The sequence below is a fragment of the Rana temporaria genome, chromosome 10, assembly GCF_905171775.1.
Source record: "Rana temporaria chromosome 10, aRanTem1.1, whole genome shotgun sequence".
NCBI classification, from domain to species: domain Eukaryota; kingdom Metazoa; phylum Chordata; class Amphibia; order Anura; family Ranidae; genus Rana; species Rana temporaria.
The window spans coordinates 103,903,988-103,920,829 of record NC_053498.1 but is presented as its reverse complement, the minus strand read 5'-3'; the positions used below and the strand labels follow the sequence as shown (position 1 = coordinate 103,920,829).

At 43.7% G+C, this 16,842-nt stretch overlaps 1 protein-coding gene across 1 annotated transcript in view; it reads left to right on the top strand.

Moving 5' to 3' along the window:
- The first annotated feature begins 720 nt into the window (after positions 1 to 720).
- The window catches only part of FAAP20 (FA core complex associated protein 20), a 56,890-nt gene continuing 40,768 nt past the window's right edge, over positions 721 to 16,842 (top strand). Inside the window, exons 1-2 of the mRNA XM_040325899.1 lie at positions 721 to 912; positions 6,288 to 6,404. Coding sequence (XP_040181833.1) covers positions 6,298 to 6,404 — 107 coding nt within the window. The 5' untranslated portion in view covers positions 721 to 912; positions 6,288 to 6,297. The remainder of the gene's footprint in view (positions 913 to 6,287; positions 6,405 to 16,842) is intronic.

The window sequence follows — 16,842 nt, the reverse complement described above, 5'->3', positions numbered from 1 at the left end:
TCAAAAGTTTCAGTGTCCCTTTGTCTGCTGCAATATCGCAGTCCCACTATCAGTCGCTGATCACCACCATTACTAGTATATAGAGAAAATAACCGCTCAGTAGTCTTCAAAGAACCTCCTCACTGGAACCAAACCATGGGTGCCGGCAATGCAATAGTGATGCAAAAATACGAAGGAAACTTGGACAGCTGCACTCCAAAAATGTTCTTTTAATGTTCTTTTCCCGAAGAAGACATACCCGGAAGCGGCGGTGAAAATACGGTATGTATGGGGATAAAAAAAAAAAAAAACAGCCGATTGTCATTCTGACAACTCGGCTGAATGTAATGTTAAAAAAATTTTTTTGGGTGAACTCCCGCTTTAATCTTATTCCCATTAAGGCGACATTTCCCATTGTCTTACTTAGTATTATTTTTACCCTTGCTCTTAAAATCATACCATGGTTTTAAATTTTCATTTTTAACAATAGGTTTGCTGTATGCTTTTACTGGTGTGTCTGTTTTTACAATTAAATTCAAGTTTGTAATTAGCAGTCTCTAACTACATGCACAGCTCCCTATAAATATCCCATTGGCTGTCACAGTCACATGACCTGACGAAGGGCTTGTCCCGATTCGCGTTGTCATGACTGCAGCCTGATAGACTTCTGATCTAGCCACCCCTGTCACATTCACCAGTACAGGCCCCCGCAGCGCATCCCCATTGGTCGGCAGCAACCAATCACCACCGCTGTATCCAAGCCTCGTTCTCGCTCGGCTGTCCTGATTCGGTGAAACGTTCCGACCAGGAAGCACACTGCTGTTTGGAGCTTCATCGTACAGCATTGACACCCTGCTAATACCGTCTAGCCCTTCACAGCTCCGGTCCCTCCATCCCACAGTTCCTGCCTGCCATCCGTCCACCTTGGATCTGGTAAGACTGTCAGAGGACAGACGTGCTGTCCCTGGGCTTCACACGCCCCCTCTCCCTGCCAGTGGAGCTGTGCCTGTGGTTACACGTGCAGTGTATTGTATCTCACAGACTATGCTGGTTAATTGTACTACATTCATCACAGAGGATTGGTGGAATTTCCTAAAGTGTTTCAGTGCAATAAACATTATCTTTCATTCATCTTTGCTTGGACACAATATGTTTTTTTGATGTAGCGCTTTTGATATGGCTTTCCTGTTCTGCTTACTTGGGCACAGCGGAGTACTTGGGCACATTGGGGAACAGGGCATGGCAGGGCACAGGGTATGGTGCACATCAGGTTACTGGGCACAGGGTATGGGGCACATCTGGGCATGGCATGGCAGGGCACAGGGTATGGTGCACATCAGGTTACTGGACACAGGGTACTGGGCACAGGGTATGGGGCACATCAGGGCACTGGGCAGGGCACAGGGTATGGTGCACATCAGGTTACTGGACACAGGGTATGGGGAACATCAGGGTACTGGGCACAGGGTATGGGGCACATCAGGGCACAGGGTATGGTGCACATCAGGTTACTGGACACAGGGTATGGGGCACATCAAGGTACTGGGCACGGCAGGGCACACTTTCGTTTCAGTTTCCTTTTAAATGCAGAGTAGCGCAGGAAGTGGCTCACATCTGTAATACGCGGCTGTAATAAGTTCTTGCTGTCCTATATCATGTTGCGCTATTCCCTGGCGGCGGCCTCTCCTCTCGTCCATCTCGGATGATGTCACAAGCATACAACGAGAGGAGGGGAGGGGCCACCAGGAATAGCGCAACATGAGAGAGGACAGTAAGAACTTATTACCCCCCTGAGAACTGCTCTCCGCCCCCCGCCCCCTCACCGCCCCGCCGCTCTCTTGCAATAGAGAAGTATTGGGTCAGGCATCAGCAGCATTTGCGCAAGTACAAGTATGCTGGGTATCGGTCCCGATACCGATACTAGCATCGGGACAACCCTAATTGCGGCGATACCTCACTTGTGCGGATTGAACACCATTTTCATATGCAGACGTATGAGTTCACTTCTATGCGCAAGCTCGACGGGACGCTTAACTTTTTTTGGGGTTTTCTTATTTATTTTAATTGATTTTATTTATTTTTGCACTGTTTAAAAAAAAAAAAAAAAAATGGGTCACTTTTATTCCTATTACAAGGAATGTAAACACCCCTTGTAATAGAAAATAGCATGACAGGTCCTCTTAAATATGAGATCTGGGGTCAAAAAGACCTCAGATCTCATATTTGGGCTAAAATGCAATAAAAAAATAAATTTGTCATTTGAAAAAATGACGACAAAAAAATGTGCCTTTTAAGACGCATGGGCAGAAGTGACGTTTTGACGTTGCTTCCGCCCTGCTATGCTATGGAGACGGGTGGGGGCCATCTTGCCCTTACTCGTATCCATGGCAGGCAGCGTGAAGGACCCACTCGCCTCCGTCACTGCCGATGGCTCCAGTAAGCGGCGGGAGGGGGCCCCCCTCTCCCGCCGCCGATAACGGTGATGCCGCGGAGACCACCATTATCGTTTACAGGACCGGCCACGTTAAAGATAGATATCTCGGTTGTGGCATCAGCTGCTGCAGTTACCGAGATATTCATCTCTAACCACTTCAGCCCCGAACCATTTTGCTGGTCAATGACTGGGCCACTTTTTGCGATTTGGCACTGCGTCGCTTTAACTGACAATTGCTCGGTCGTGCGACGTGGCTCCCAAACAAAATTGGCGTCCTTTTTTTCCCACAAATAGAGCTTTTCTTTTGGTGGTATTTGATCACCTTTTTTATTTCTTGCGCTATAAACAAAAATAGAGCGACAATTTTGAAAAAATTTTTTTTTACTTTTTGCTATAATATCCCCCCCCCCCCAAAAAAAAAAAAAAAAAAAAAAATATATATATATATATATATATATATATATATATATATATATATATATATATATATATATATATATATATATATATATATATATATTTAAAAGGGATATGAATATCCCTTTTAAATAATAACTGATGTCATAACACTTAAAACAATGAGGTAGAGTTCAAACATCAATAGGTGAAAAAAATTTCCAATTTCAAAGGTAATCCAAACAGTAAAAAATGAGAAGTGAAAAAAACAATCCACCACCGATTCAGAGAAGGTTGATTGAAAAGAGGAATTCCTCAAGTATACACCAGGGAGAAAGGTAAGTAATTGCTCTTACCAGATCTGTTGGACCCCCTGTTAGATGGGGTCAAAAAGGCATGTAAATCCACCAAGTCCGATGATGGGAAATCACAGGGGCTGCAAGCTGCTCCTCTTTCAGTCGATCCCCGCCAAGCTCACCCAGGTAGCTATCTCTTCAGAGCCATCCGCTCTTAAGTCTCAGCATCCCATAGGGAACCACAGAGGGAAAAAAAAGGAAGGAACTGGAGGCTTCAGATAGTGAAATACCGTAAAAACTTGGGTTTATTAAAATGTGTAACATATACACAGAAAATAGTTTAAAATTGCCGGCAGAAATAAAAAACAAAACGTACACCCATGCTTCCAGGGTCACGTTAACGCGGTGACGTCAGTGCGTGGCTCCGCCCTGACATGTTTCGTCCTAGATGACGTTATCAAAGGGCATGAGCGACGCACTGAACGCTCACCTCTAATATATATATACAGAGAAGCAACCAAGCCTCGCTTTCATATAGCGGCAACCAATGAGATTCAGCCGCGTACTCACTCTCGTTTTAAGCATGAGAAACATTGAGAACTTTTAGGAGCGGGGGACGGAGACGCCGGAAGTAACAAGTTAGGACTGATTGCTTTTAACACAGATAGGAATATCCTGTGTTAACCAGGCCAAGTCCAACTTCCTCAAAGGTCATCCTCACCCGATCTCCGATATTCGAGAATTTATCTATACCTAAACACAATATAGCTGTCTATCACCATATATGTAAATAGTAAACACATAAACAGAAACCACAATTAATGTGTTCATAATTTAAAGTGGTAGTGGAACTAAAGGCATAGATCACATAATAGTTATTTAAATACATCAAACATGAACCATATATAAAAAATAATAATAAATTACATCCATATTAAAATAGATGAACCTGTATTTAAAGATGGTGCAGACTTAAACCCTAAGATCTAGTGGAAAAAAGAGGGAAGGGTAACCACATTACTAAGTCATATATGTAATATCCACTAATGGTATCGTATTATAATGGATGGACCACATAGGGGTACCTACCACCATACCCAAAGTGGATATACACACATGTATGTCAATAATTCAAAATTAAGAGTTTATTTGATTCCTAAAAAAACCTTTAAAAATAAATAAATAACCGATCATTCCAAGTCCCGGATTTCCACCCAAATGATTAACCCGGAATGAGGACATTTAATTGGCAATAAATCTTAAATTCTATGCTTTATTGGAACATCATCTTCCTAATGATGGTAAGGAACGGAATCACTTCAAGAATTATCCAAAAAAGCATTAACCTCTATATCTACATTCAAGCCCTGAGGTTTAAGGCATTTGACTCGATAGATCCAGCTCATCTCAAGTTTAGAAATGGCTCTTCTTTTAGACCCCCCCCCCCCCCTCTCCAGTGAGGCTTCAAGTTGTCTATAGCCACAAAGGAGGTACCTCTAGGGTCTCTTGCATGTACTTCTCTATAATGGCGGGATACTGAATGTTTTTTGTAGCCCCTTCTTATATTCCCTATATGCTCATTAACCCTTATTTGGAAGGATCGTATTGTACGCCCAATGTATTGCAACCCACATGGGCAAGTCAAAAGATACACCACATGAGTGGTCGAGCAAGTGATGAAGGATCTAATATTGAAGGTTTGAGAGGTGCTGTTAGAAGTAAAGCTCAAGGTTTTACGTTCACTTATTGCATTGATCATACATACAGCGCAATTCTTGCATTTGTGGTATCCCACTATATTCTGAAAGAACATTGGTTTGTTAGATGGTTTGTTAGATGGAGGGTCGCAAACTCCAGGAGCCAAAGAGTCCCTCAATGAAGGGACCCCTCTAAAAAAATGTATGATAATCCAACAGCAAATGAAACCAAGGTATAACAGAGCCACAGTAGGGTTGTCCTCAGATTATGGAGACTCAGATCCGTATCAGGCGACCGATCTCATTGAAGAAAACTTTTGATGTCTGACCTGTAACGGCTTTCAGTGGCTTCTCTGAACTTTTCCAAGTCCTTCCAAAGAAATGGTGGTAAGGAAAATCGAACAGAGACAGTCGGACCTGATACTGAGTGTCTGCATTTCCCTCTGAGGGTCCCTTTTGCCTCTTGCATTTTAGACAATATTTGCTTATCCCAGGGTACAGCTTTAAAGTGGAGCTCCGCCGTTTAAAAAAATATTAAAAGCCAGCAGCTACAAATACTGCAGCTGCTGACTTTTAATATATGGACACTTACCTGTCCTGAAGTCCCGCGATGTCTGTAGCAGAAGACGAACAATCGCTCGTCTATCTGCTGCCATCCTCAGTGAGGGAATCGGGAAGTGAAGTGTTCCGGCTTCACTTGCTGATTCCCTACGGCGCATGTGCAAGTCGCACAGCGCCGTCCTCACTGGTCCCCGCTGTGTTTTGAGAGCCGTGTGTTTCCCAGAACACAACGGGCGGGGCAGGAAGTGACGCACTACCCACAGAATACCCGCGGAGAGGACTCCCGAAAGTGGGTGCAAATACCTGAAAGGTGTCAAATGTGACACCGGAGGAGGGGAGGGTTCCGATGAGCGGAAGTTCCACTTTAGGGTGGAGCTCCGCTTTAAGTGCCTTTTTACGGTAGCGACAGGGTCACTTTAATGCCTATTGCGCTGCCAGTCCTTTTGCAGAGTTATGGCTGCTGAAGCATATTCTGCATCAGACACTTCCAGGAGAGTTGAATGTCTTGTCCTCTTCTATACTACACGTCAATGGCTTCATCAGCTGTGGCCTACATCACTGTAGTATGGAACTAAAACACACAGCAAGGAGAACAGGCATCTGACTCTCCCAGAAGGTGTGTGTGTCTGTCAGATGCAGAGGATACTTGAGCTGCCATGGCTCTTTAAAAGAGAGAAGATTTTTGGAGAGGGACAGGTAATTAAAGATTTTCTTTAAAGGCAAGCCTTTTATTTACAAATGGTCATGTAACAGTAGTTTTAAAGTGCATCCCAAAGCATTGGTGCAGGGTTAAATCCCATGTCAATCCTTTCTGAAAAAAAGTGTCCTCAGACAGCAATAAGAGCCTGCCAGAGGTTCTAACCCATCCTCCTCTTGTATGAGAATGAGAGAGCATTCCTAAGGTCTCCTGTTTCTGCTTTGCAGCTTGTGCACAATGACTGAAGAGAGAACAGCTAAGCTGAAGCTGAAGAGGAAGAAGTGTTCAAATATATTTCAGGGTGCACAGGAGACCGAGATTAAGCTGCAGCCAGCAGTGGACCTGTAAGTGTTTTTTTTTTTATTATAGTTACAATTGTGAATCTTTGATACAGATTAGTCTGATGTACTTGAAAGCTCTGAAATTGCCAGCATTTTGAAGTTCTTAGAAAACCTATTCCCGAGCCTGTGATATCTTCAAGCTAAAGATTTCCAACTTCTCCACACATTAACAGATTCAAATCAAAAATCTAGAACTGTTTTTGAACAAGATGTGTAGGGTAGTTAAAAAAAAAAAAAAAAAAAAACCTACATCCTTTCATCCATGCTCCAGCATCGGTGTGCTGCTGTAGCTGTCCTCTGCTGGTTCTAAGCGCGAGAACTGGGTCTCTGAGCAATCAACTGGCCGCTGATTGCTCAGTCACGTTAAAGTGGAGCTCGTGTGAAATGAGCTGCACACAGCAGAGTAAACCAATTTCAGAATATTAGAAGCAACATTATTTCAGTCGTAAGCCCTTTACACACTGGTCAGCTTAGATAGGGTTGGCAGAGGCACGGCGATCCACTTCTCCCAGTTTGTTTGTAAGCAGGACCCCAGTAAATAAAATAGCCACCATTTAATCCATTTATGGTTTGATTAAAAATCATTAAGGCCCAGATTCACGTAGGGCGGCGTAACTATGTGCGGGCGTAGCGTATCTCAGATACACTACGCCGCCGTAACTTAGTGAGGCAGGTCCCGTATTCTCAAAGAACTTGCGCCCAAAGTTACGGCGGCGTAGTGTAACTGTGCTGGCGTAATTCAAAGTAGGCTAGTGTGGGCGTATTTTATGCTAACGAATCGTGACCTGCCGTGATTGATGTTTTTAACGAGTATCCCAGTGCGCATGCTCAAAATTACGCCGCAAATAGTCAATGCTTTCGACGTGAACCTAACTTACGTCCAGCCCCATTCACGGACAACTTACGCAAACAACGTAAAATACGACGCTGTTCGTACGTTTCCGTCATCCATACCTAACATGACCTACCCCTGCTTTATGAGGGGTAACTTTACGCCGGCGTATGTCTTACGTAAACAACGTATCTTGCTACGCCGGGCGCACGTACATTCGTGAATCGGCGTACCTAGCTAATTTACATATTTGACGTGGAAATCTACAGAAGCGCCACCTAGCAGCCAGCGTAAATATGCAACTAAGATACGACGGCGTAAGAGACTTATGCCGCTCGTATCTTAGCCAAATTTATGCGTAACTGATTCTAAGAATCAGCCGCATAGATACGACGGCTCTCATTCGGACTTACGACGGCGTACATGGCGATACGCCGTCGTAAGTCCTTTGAGAATCTGGGCCTAAGTGTTCTCTTTTTCTCTTTTGTTCATGGACAAACACAACTCCTTTACTCTTGACAATAGGGTTCAGGGTTGCCAACCGTCAGTAAATTTACAAACAGTTTGTAAAATCCGTAATTTTTGCATCTGTCCATAAATGTCCATTGCGGACATACAGACTACGCGTCCATAATGGACATTTATAGACGGATGCAAAAATTACAAATTTTACAAACTGTTTGTAAATTTGCTAAAAGTTGGCAACCATGGTAGGGTTATATGTCGTCTATCAGGAGGACTAGGCAGACATGTTAAACAGTTAAAAAACATGTAACAGCAAAGCTGAACAGTACCGGCCAGGGGGCGGTCCCTCTGGCTATAACCCCTGACCCTGCAGCCAACAGCTCAGTTTTTTTCTGCCTAGCATAGGAGGACCTGGCTCCTGTTAGGGGCCATTGGTCTTAGAGATCTATTACTTTTTTCTACTTTTTGGATCCTAAGATCTACTATCAACTTCCGGCTGGGTGACAGGCTGGATAATATAGATCCTTGTAGTCTCCCCAGTCCTGCCATCGAGCGTGAGCAGACCTTTAGCTACTCGCTGGGTCGGCCACGACATACCCCATTGCTCCAGGGGTAGTCGGTGAGCTATGCTCCGGGGGCACACATATGACCGGACTACTGCTGACCGAGTCACAGTGGGCCGTGGCCGTCAGCCACTCCATACTGCTTGGGGATGGGTCTGTCAGGAACGCGTCCAGCAGTCCCCGCGGGACAGGTAAGCAAGGTTCCTCCTGTCTCGGCAGGATGGCACAGCTGGGCGTTCCTGGGGTGGTCGATTAGGGGGTCTCTCGCCTTCCCTTTCCTCTCTCCCCGTCCCTTCCCTCCTCCCCATGCATTTGGCTGGGCCTGCTGTGTACCTGACTGGGGGGGGGGGGCTCCGGGTCCTGGCTGGGGGCTTTGCGGTGTGTCCGGGTCTGCTCTTAGTTATGGGTGGTCTGCCATGTGGGGGGCCTCGGAGGCCCAGCATTTTCGCGGCCTTTTTCATTTACCTCAGAGCGATTGGCAACATTTTGGATGAGTTGGCGCTGATTCTAATGCTACTACAGCTGGCGCCCATTTTCTTGTAGCCGCGCTGTTTCTAATGCTAATACAGCGGGCGGCTATTTTCTTGTAGATCACGCTCCTTTTTTTTTTTTTTTTTTTTTTTTTTCTTCTTTTTTTTCTGAGGCGGTCGGCGGCTAGTCAGGGCTTCGCTAGTCTGGTGGCTGAGATCTCCGGCCCTTCAGTCCGCGAAGTCATTCCTTCCCTTTCGCTGGACGGTGATCACAACGGATGCCAGCCTGACCGGCTGGGGGGGTGTCTGGGGCGTTCAGTCGACACAGGGTCGCTGGACGCAGGAAGAATCCGACCAGCCGATCAGTGTGCTGGAACTTCAGGCGATCAGGATACACGGTTACGCGGTGGCGTATGTCAACCATCAAGGAGAAACAAGAAGCTCGGCTGCAGCATTGAAGGTCGCTCACATCCTGCGATGTGTCAGTCGTGTACATTCCGGGCGTAGAAAACTTGCAAACGGACTACCTAAGTCGCTAGGTTTTGGACCAAGGAGAATGGTCGCTACACTCGGAGGTGTTTCGGCTACTTTGCCAGAGATGGGGCACGCCAGACGTGGATCTCCTGGCTTTCTTGACTCAATCTAAAGGTAATGAGGTTTGTGGCCAGCTCCAAGGATCCCTGGGCGGACGCGACAGACGCGTTGGTGGCTCCGTGGGGACAGTATCGGCTGATCTATGCCTTTCCCCCACTGAAACTTCTTCCTCGTCTGCTTTGCAGAGTGGAGACCGAGGGAATTCCAGTGATTCTAATTGCCCCAGATTGGCCTCTGCGTCCCTGGTACGCCGACCTCGTACGCCTGGTGGCGGATGTTCCTTGGCGACTGCCAATGCGAGAGGACCTTCTGTCGCGGCATGGCTGTTTGAAAGTCAGGTTTTAAGGGACCGAGGCCTGTCGGACTATTTCCACCATGCTGAGGGCACGGAAGTCATCTTCTCGGAAGATCTATCATCGCACGTGAAAGGCCTCCCTGAAACAAGGCATAATTAAACCCGTTCTAAAAAAAAAACACCCTCAACCCCAAAGACCCAAACCATCGTTGACCCATAACAGGCCTAAACATCTTCAGTTTTCTACCAGGTGGATGTCCTGGCATCTGTGGATACAGCTTTTAGACACCTAATTCACTCTGAGGTGGGTCATTTACTCTTTTATGTTTTGTTGGACCCCCCTGGTACAGTCCTGTTTGCTTTGTTTTTTTCCCCCACCCTTCTATTTCATTGCTTGGAGACATCCCCTAGGGCAGTGATGGCGAACCTTGGCACCCCAGATGTTTTGGAACTACATTTCCCATGATGCTCAGCTACTCTGAAGAGTGTATGAGCATCATGGGAAATGTAGTTCCAAAACATCTGGGGTGCCAAGGTTCGCCATCACTGCCCTAGGGTATACATAATACAGCCTATTTCCTGTATTGTATGATTAAAGTAGAACTATAGGCAAGTGTCTTTTTTCTTCATTTTGGCTAGGGAGGGTTCTAACCTCCTATAAGGTTGTTTTTATTTATTTATTTATTTATTATTTTTATTCTCTCACTGAGTAAGGAGGGAGGGGAAGAGAGTTGTGCCGCTGCTCTCTGGCACAGCTCTGAATCGAGATCGGGCTTGGGTAAGTATTAGGGGTACTGGGGGAGGGAGCTGACAATAAGTTTATTTTGTGTTTTTTTATCTTAATGCAGATAATTCATTATGGTAAAAAACCTTCAGCCTTTACAACTACTTCTGTTGAACACTAAAAATGTTGTCTATTGTGTCTTTCTTTGTGGCATTCTTGCATGAAGGGAGTCTTGATGACTTTTGATGGCCCATCAGAGGCCTAAGATTCGGTTATTCAATTATAAGGACTTGAAATCTCATGCTGTATACTTTCATAAGGTCGTTTTCAGGTTGTTGCACCTGTTACTGTGTTGTGACAGACTGAAAAGACGGCAGATGTAGAAATTCCCTTGACGACTATCGGTGAAGGGCAGTAAGTGAAGCATAAGGAGGTCAGAGGTGACGTCTTGGTTTAGATGTATCTCTCACATGACTAGCCACCCTTATGTGACAATAATAGTAGAGTTCGAGAATGCAAGAATAAAAAAATTGCTACAGGCCTCAAGTAAAAGCCTTCTTTGAATCTTTGATGCAAACCGGGAAACAATTAAAAAGGTTTAAATGAGTTCTTGTTCATTTTATTTTTATATGAACTTCTCATAGAGTAAGGCTTTCACTGTGCAACGAAATGGGACTTCAGGTTTCTGCTAATAATACTGTTTTTTTCTTTAATGCTTCTTGTAGACAGAAGTGAGGTAAAGCAGGGGCATGAATGAAATTGTATTATCTCAATTTACTCTTGATCACAAATGAGTCACCACCTGCGACTTTAAAAGCCCCAATATAAAGACACAAAGCTCTTCCATACTTCGTACATTTAAAAATATTTTTACTCCAACGATCCAGTTGTCTTCTCTTTGAGCCATATATATTGGGTCCTCTTCTCTCTTCTTAGATCTGGCAGTGGATCCATGACATCATGGGTTCACAGAAAGTACAAATTAATTACTGTGGGTGTCATTTAGCCCAGAAAACCAAGGGCAGCAGCAGGCGGGAGCAGTAAGTCTTCTGTGACAGCACTAAAGAGGGGGTTAATATTGCAGCGAAAGCTCTTGCTATATTATTCTCAAATGGGTTTGGGCTACCCAACACAGTCTTTGTAGTGTACGCAATCCACCTCGCTCTCAGTACACTCCTTTAGAGTAGTGGCCTTTTGTATACAAACATGGAGGTAAAAAAAGACAGAATCTACTCTGTGGAATCAGCGCTATCTGTTTTGTTGCATCTTGTTGATCCGCTTCAATATCCTAAAGAAAAAAAAACCTTACAGAATAGTTGCTTAGAGCAGTGTCAACTTTTTTTCAGTTAAGGCACCCTTTTCGAATTGTTCACAATCCCGGGGAAAACTAGTCTGAGGGCTCGTTTACATCAGGTGTGTTTGAGCGCAAGCGCTTTTTTGTGTGTTCCTGTGCATTGCATTTTGTAATAGGCTGCTCTATGCTCCGAAAAACGCGAAAAGGATGCTGCCGTGATTTTTCCAATTGTGTCCCACCAAAATGCATGGTACTGCGATACATACACACATTTGCTAGATGTGTGGGGAAGCCATTAAGAGTTAATGGCTCCCATGTGCATTGGCAAAAGGCAGCACATTTTTGTAGGGTTAGGAACTGAACGGCCGCTCCATGCAGTCCTATGGAGTGTCGGATGTCAGCGGAGACATGTCCGCTGACATACGATCCGCCATAATCAGACGTATGGTGATACGTCCATATCCATCCATATCGGATCGGGTGAGATCAGATGAAAACGGACATGCTGTCCGTTTTCATCAGATCGCTCCATAGGAATCAGCGGCGCTGCACAAGCCCCTCCCCGCTCAGTGAGCAGAGAGGAGCTTGACATCCGCTAGCTCAGCGGAGATCTGCGGACTGATCTCCCACTGAGCTAGCGGGGGGAAGGCGGACTCTGTAGGTGCTACTGATATTTTTAGGGCACAATGATATTTGCGCAAATGTTTATGAAAACCATATTTTTGCTATTAATTCACTAAAATGATGATTAGCAGATAAAAACGCAGCAAATTTTACAAAAAAAAGTCTAGCTAAATATAAAGGCCTACTGTAACTTGTATTCAGTTAATATTTGTAATTTTTTGCAAAATAGTGAAAACTAAATGTACACAAAATAAAAAATCTGGAGGTTTTCATTTTTCACTTTCAGCGTTATTAAAAAGACCTCCCAAAACATATATTTTCTGAAAACATATAACCAGTAGAATAAAAGGAAGGTTCTACTGATTTTTAAGGCTCTGCGATATTTGCGCAAATGTTTACAAAACAATGTTTGCACTAAAAATGCACTAAAATCATTATTGGCAGATACAAACAGAACATTTTACAAAATTCCTGCTACATTTCTTCTAAATATAAAAGCTAAATATGTATTGAGTTAATAAATAACAAATATTTGTAAATTTTTAAATTGCGCCTTTCTGAGAAATGGGGAAAATCGGACATACGCAAACATTTCTCTAAAAATCTGTAGGTTATCATTTTTCACTTACAGCTTTCAGAGTTTAAAGACCCCCCAAATCCATATATTTTTGGAAAAACACATGGTCAGTAGTTATAAAAAAAAAAAAGGAGCTAATGATTTTTAAGGCCCTGAGATATTTGCACAAATGTTTATTAAAACAATATTTTTGCTACAGATAAAATCATTTAATGGTGTATTCATACATGGCAAAATTTACTAAATTCCTGCTTAATTCCTACTAAATATAAAAGTTAAACTGTATCGAGTTAATAAATATCAAATTTGTACATTTTGAATTGCACCCTTTTGTGAAATAGTGAAAACTGAAGATGTGCAAAACCGTAAATAAAAAAATGTTTCTCTTAAAAGCTGAAGGTTAACTTTTTTCCCTTTTACAGCTTTCATAATTTGTAAAAGACCCCTCAAACCATAGATTTTCTGAAAGCACATGACCTGACCTATTAGATAAAAGTGCTACTGATTTTTTTAGGCCCCGCAGTAGTTGCACAAATGCTCATCAAATTGCAATCTTATTAAAAACACACTAAAATCATTAGTGGATACATACATGGCAAAATGTACAAAATTCCTGCAAAATTTGTACTAAATACAAAAGCTAAAACTTTATTGTACAAAATTCCTGCTAAATTGCTACTACAGCATTGTTTACATGTGGCATACTAAAGTGTATGCCCATGGAGGGCCATGCTTACCTGCACAGGTGTTCTGTGCATCCTGTCCCATTTATGTCAGTTGGGATGCAACGGCTGCACAGGCATAGCCACTGCTTCCAATCTGGCATCTGTACGTTTGCATGACCCCCGAACACGGACAGTTTGAGCTCAGGGACATGCACCCGGACCTACATGGATGTCAAATTGGGAGCAGCGGCTCTGTTGGCACAGTTGCTATATCCCAAATTGCATCAATGGGACTGCCTGCACAGGGTTGCACAGAACACCTGTGCATCCCTGTACAGGTAAACACAGCCTTGCAGTGGTGTACGCTGTATATTCCCTGTGTGAACAAGGCCTTAGGCCCTTTCACACGAGCAGACTCATCCGGTCCACCCGTCTGTTTTTCAGGCAGACCTGATCGGACCACAAATGGTTCTGTATGGAGAGGATAAAGTAAATGGACATGTATCCATTTACACCCACCTGCATCTGATTTGGTCCACCAAAAACAGATAAATGGTGACCCGTTTCCCATCCGTCTAGCAGATCGAATCGGATGGAAATGGATAGGCAGTCTGTTTTCATCCAATTGTTCCATAGAGAACAGCAGGCTGTGTCCCTGTCTGGTCTGCATCATCAGAGCAGACAAGGACCTGTCACCTGCATGCTCCATGTGAGTCTGCTCCATGTGAAAGGGACCTTACTTGAATGAATGAATGAATGAATGAATAAAGAGTCTGTGTGGTGGGGGCCATTGTGGGGGGTGATCGAAGTGGGGTGGACATAGAGTGAATCACACTAAGCCCCTGAAGCCGGTGGGCGTGGCAGAGGAGGAAAGCTGGCTTCTCAAAGGTAGCTGCAGGGGATCTGGTTTGACCGTGAGCTTATAGCAGAAGGAGGAATAAGCCAGCTGGGAGCAATGCTGTAGGTCCGTACACCGTAAAGACCTGGCAGCGGAAGGGCTAAACGATAGAGACAGACTATCAACCAAAAATCTAGAAAAAAAAAACAATGCAAATGTTATAAATTGAGTTGCATTTCAGTGAGCAAAATAAATATTTGATCCCCCTACCAACAAACCATTCTGGCTCCTACAGACTTGCTACAAAGATTAGATTAGAAGGTGCTCCTAGCAACAACTTGTGTGTATAAAAGACACCTGTCCACAATAATCTTTCTTCCATTCAAATTCACCATCATGGGCAAGACCAAAGAGCTGTCGAAGGACATCAGGGACAAGATTGTAGACCTGCACAAGGCTGGAATGGTCTACAAGGCCATCACCAAGAAGCTTGGTGAAAAGGAGACAACCGTTGGAGAGCATATTCGCAAATGGAAGAAATGGAAAATTACCATCTATCTAAATGATTCAAAGAAGGATTGGGAGAAAAGTGCTGTGGTCAGATGAGACCAAAATTGAGCTCTTTGGCATTACCTTGACTCGCTGTGTTTGGAGGAAGAAAAATGCTGCTGACTATGACCCCAAGAACACCATCCCTACAGTCAAGCACGGAGGTGGAAACATGCTTTGGGGCTTTTTCTTTGCTAAACGTTCAGGCTGACATTGCTACATTGAGGGGGCAAATAGACAGGGCCATGTATTGTAAAACCTTGGCTGAGAGCCTTCTTCCCTCTGCCAGAACACTGAAGATGGGTCGTGGATGGGTCTACCAGCATGACAATGACCCCAAACATACTGCCAAGGCAACAAAATAGTGGCTCAAGAAGAAGCACATTAAGGTTAGCAAGTGGCCTAGCCAGTCTCCATACCTTCATCAAATAAAAAATGTATGGAGGGAGCTGAAAGTTCAAGTTTCCAAGATACAGGCAAGAAACCTTAACCACTTCTCTACTTTGGGTGTTTTTCAGATTTGGTGTTTACAAGACTAAAACAGTTTTTTTTGCTAGAAAATTACTTAAAACCCACAAACATTATATATATTTTTTTCTAATACCCTAGAGAATAAAATGGCGATCATTGCAATACTTTTTGTCACACCATATTTGCGCAGCGGTCCTACAAGCGCACTTTTTTGGGAAAAAAAACACTTTTGTGAATTAAAAAATAAGACAACAATAAATTTGGCCCAATTTTTTTATATATTGTGAAAGATAATGTTACGCCGAGTAAAATGGTACCCAACATGTCACGCTTACAAATTGCGCCCGCTCGTGGCATGGCGTCAAACTTATACCCTTAAAAATCTTGATAGGCGACGTTTAAAAAATTCTATAGGTTGCATTTTTTGAGTTGCAGAGTAGGTCTAGGGCTATAATTATTGCTCTCGCTCTAACGATCGCGGCGATACCTCACTTGTGTCGTTTGAACACCGTTTTCATATGCGGGCGCTACTCGCGTATGCGTTCGCTTCTGCGCACGAGCTCGTCGGGACGCTTTAAATTTTTTTTTTTCTTTTCTTATTTATTTTTATTTATTTTATTATTTTTTACACTGGAAAAAAAATAAAAAATAAAATTATCACTTTTATTCCTATTACAAGGAATGTAAACATCCCTTGTAATAGAAAAAAGCATGACAGGTCCTCTTAAATATGAGATCTGGGGTCAAAAAGACCTCAGATCTCATATTTAGGTTTAAATGCAAAAAAAAAAAAAAAAATTTGAAAATGTCATTTTTTCAAATGACAAAAAAAAAATGTTTCTTTAAGAGGCTGGGCGGGACTGACGTTTTGACGTCACTTCCGCCCAGCAAAGCTATGGGGACGGGTGAAGGAGATTTTTCCTTCACTCGCAACCCCGCACAGCTGCCGAACGGTCGCGATCTCCTCCGCCGCTACCGACGGCTCCGGTAAGCGTCGGAGGGCGCGGGAGACCCTCTCCCGCCGCCGATAACGGCGATCTCGCGGCGAATCCGCCGCGGAGACCGCCGTTATCATGTACCGGACCGCTGACACTAAAGATAGATACCTCGGTTGTGGCAGCGGCTGCTGCCGTTACCGAGATATCTATCTTTAAAGTTAGGCAGTATATAGTCGTACAGCGGTCTGGAAGTGGTTAAGGATTTAGAGAAGATCTGTAAAGAAGAGTGAACCAAATTCCCACATGAGATGTGTGCAAACCTGGTAACCAACTACAAGAAATGTCTTACCTCTGTGTTTGCCAACAAGGGTTTCTCCACCAAGCCATGTTTTGCACAGTGATCAAATAGTTATTTTACTCACTGAACTGCAACACAATTCATAACCTTTGTATTGTGTTTTTTCTGGATTTTTGGTTAATATTCTGTTACTATCATTTAAAATACACCTATGATAACAATTATGGACCCTTAATTTTTTTGT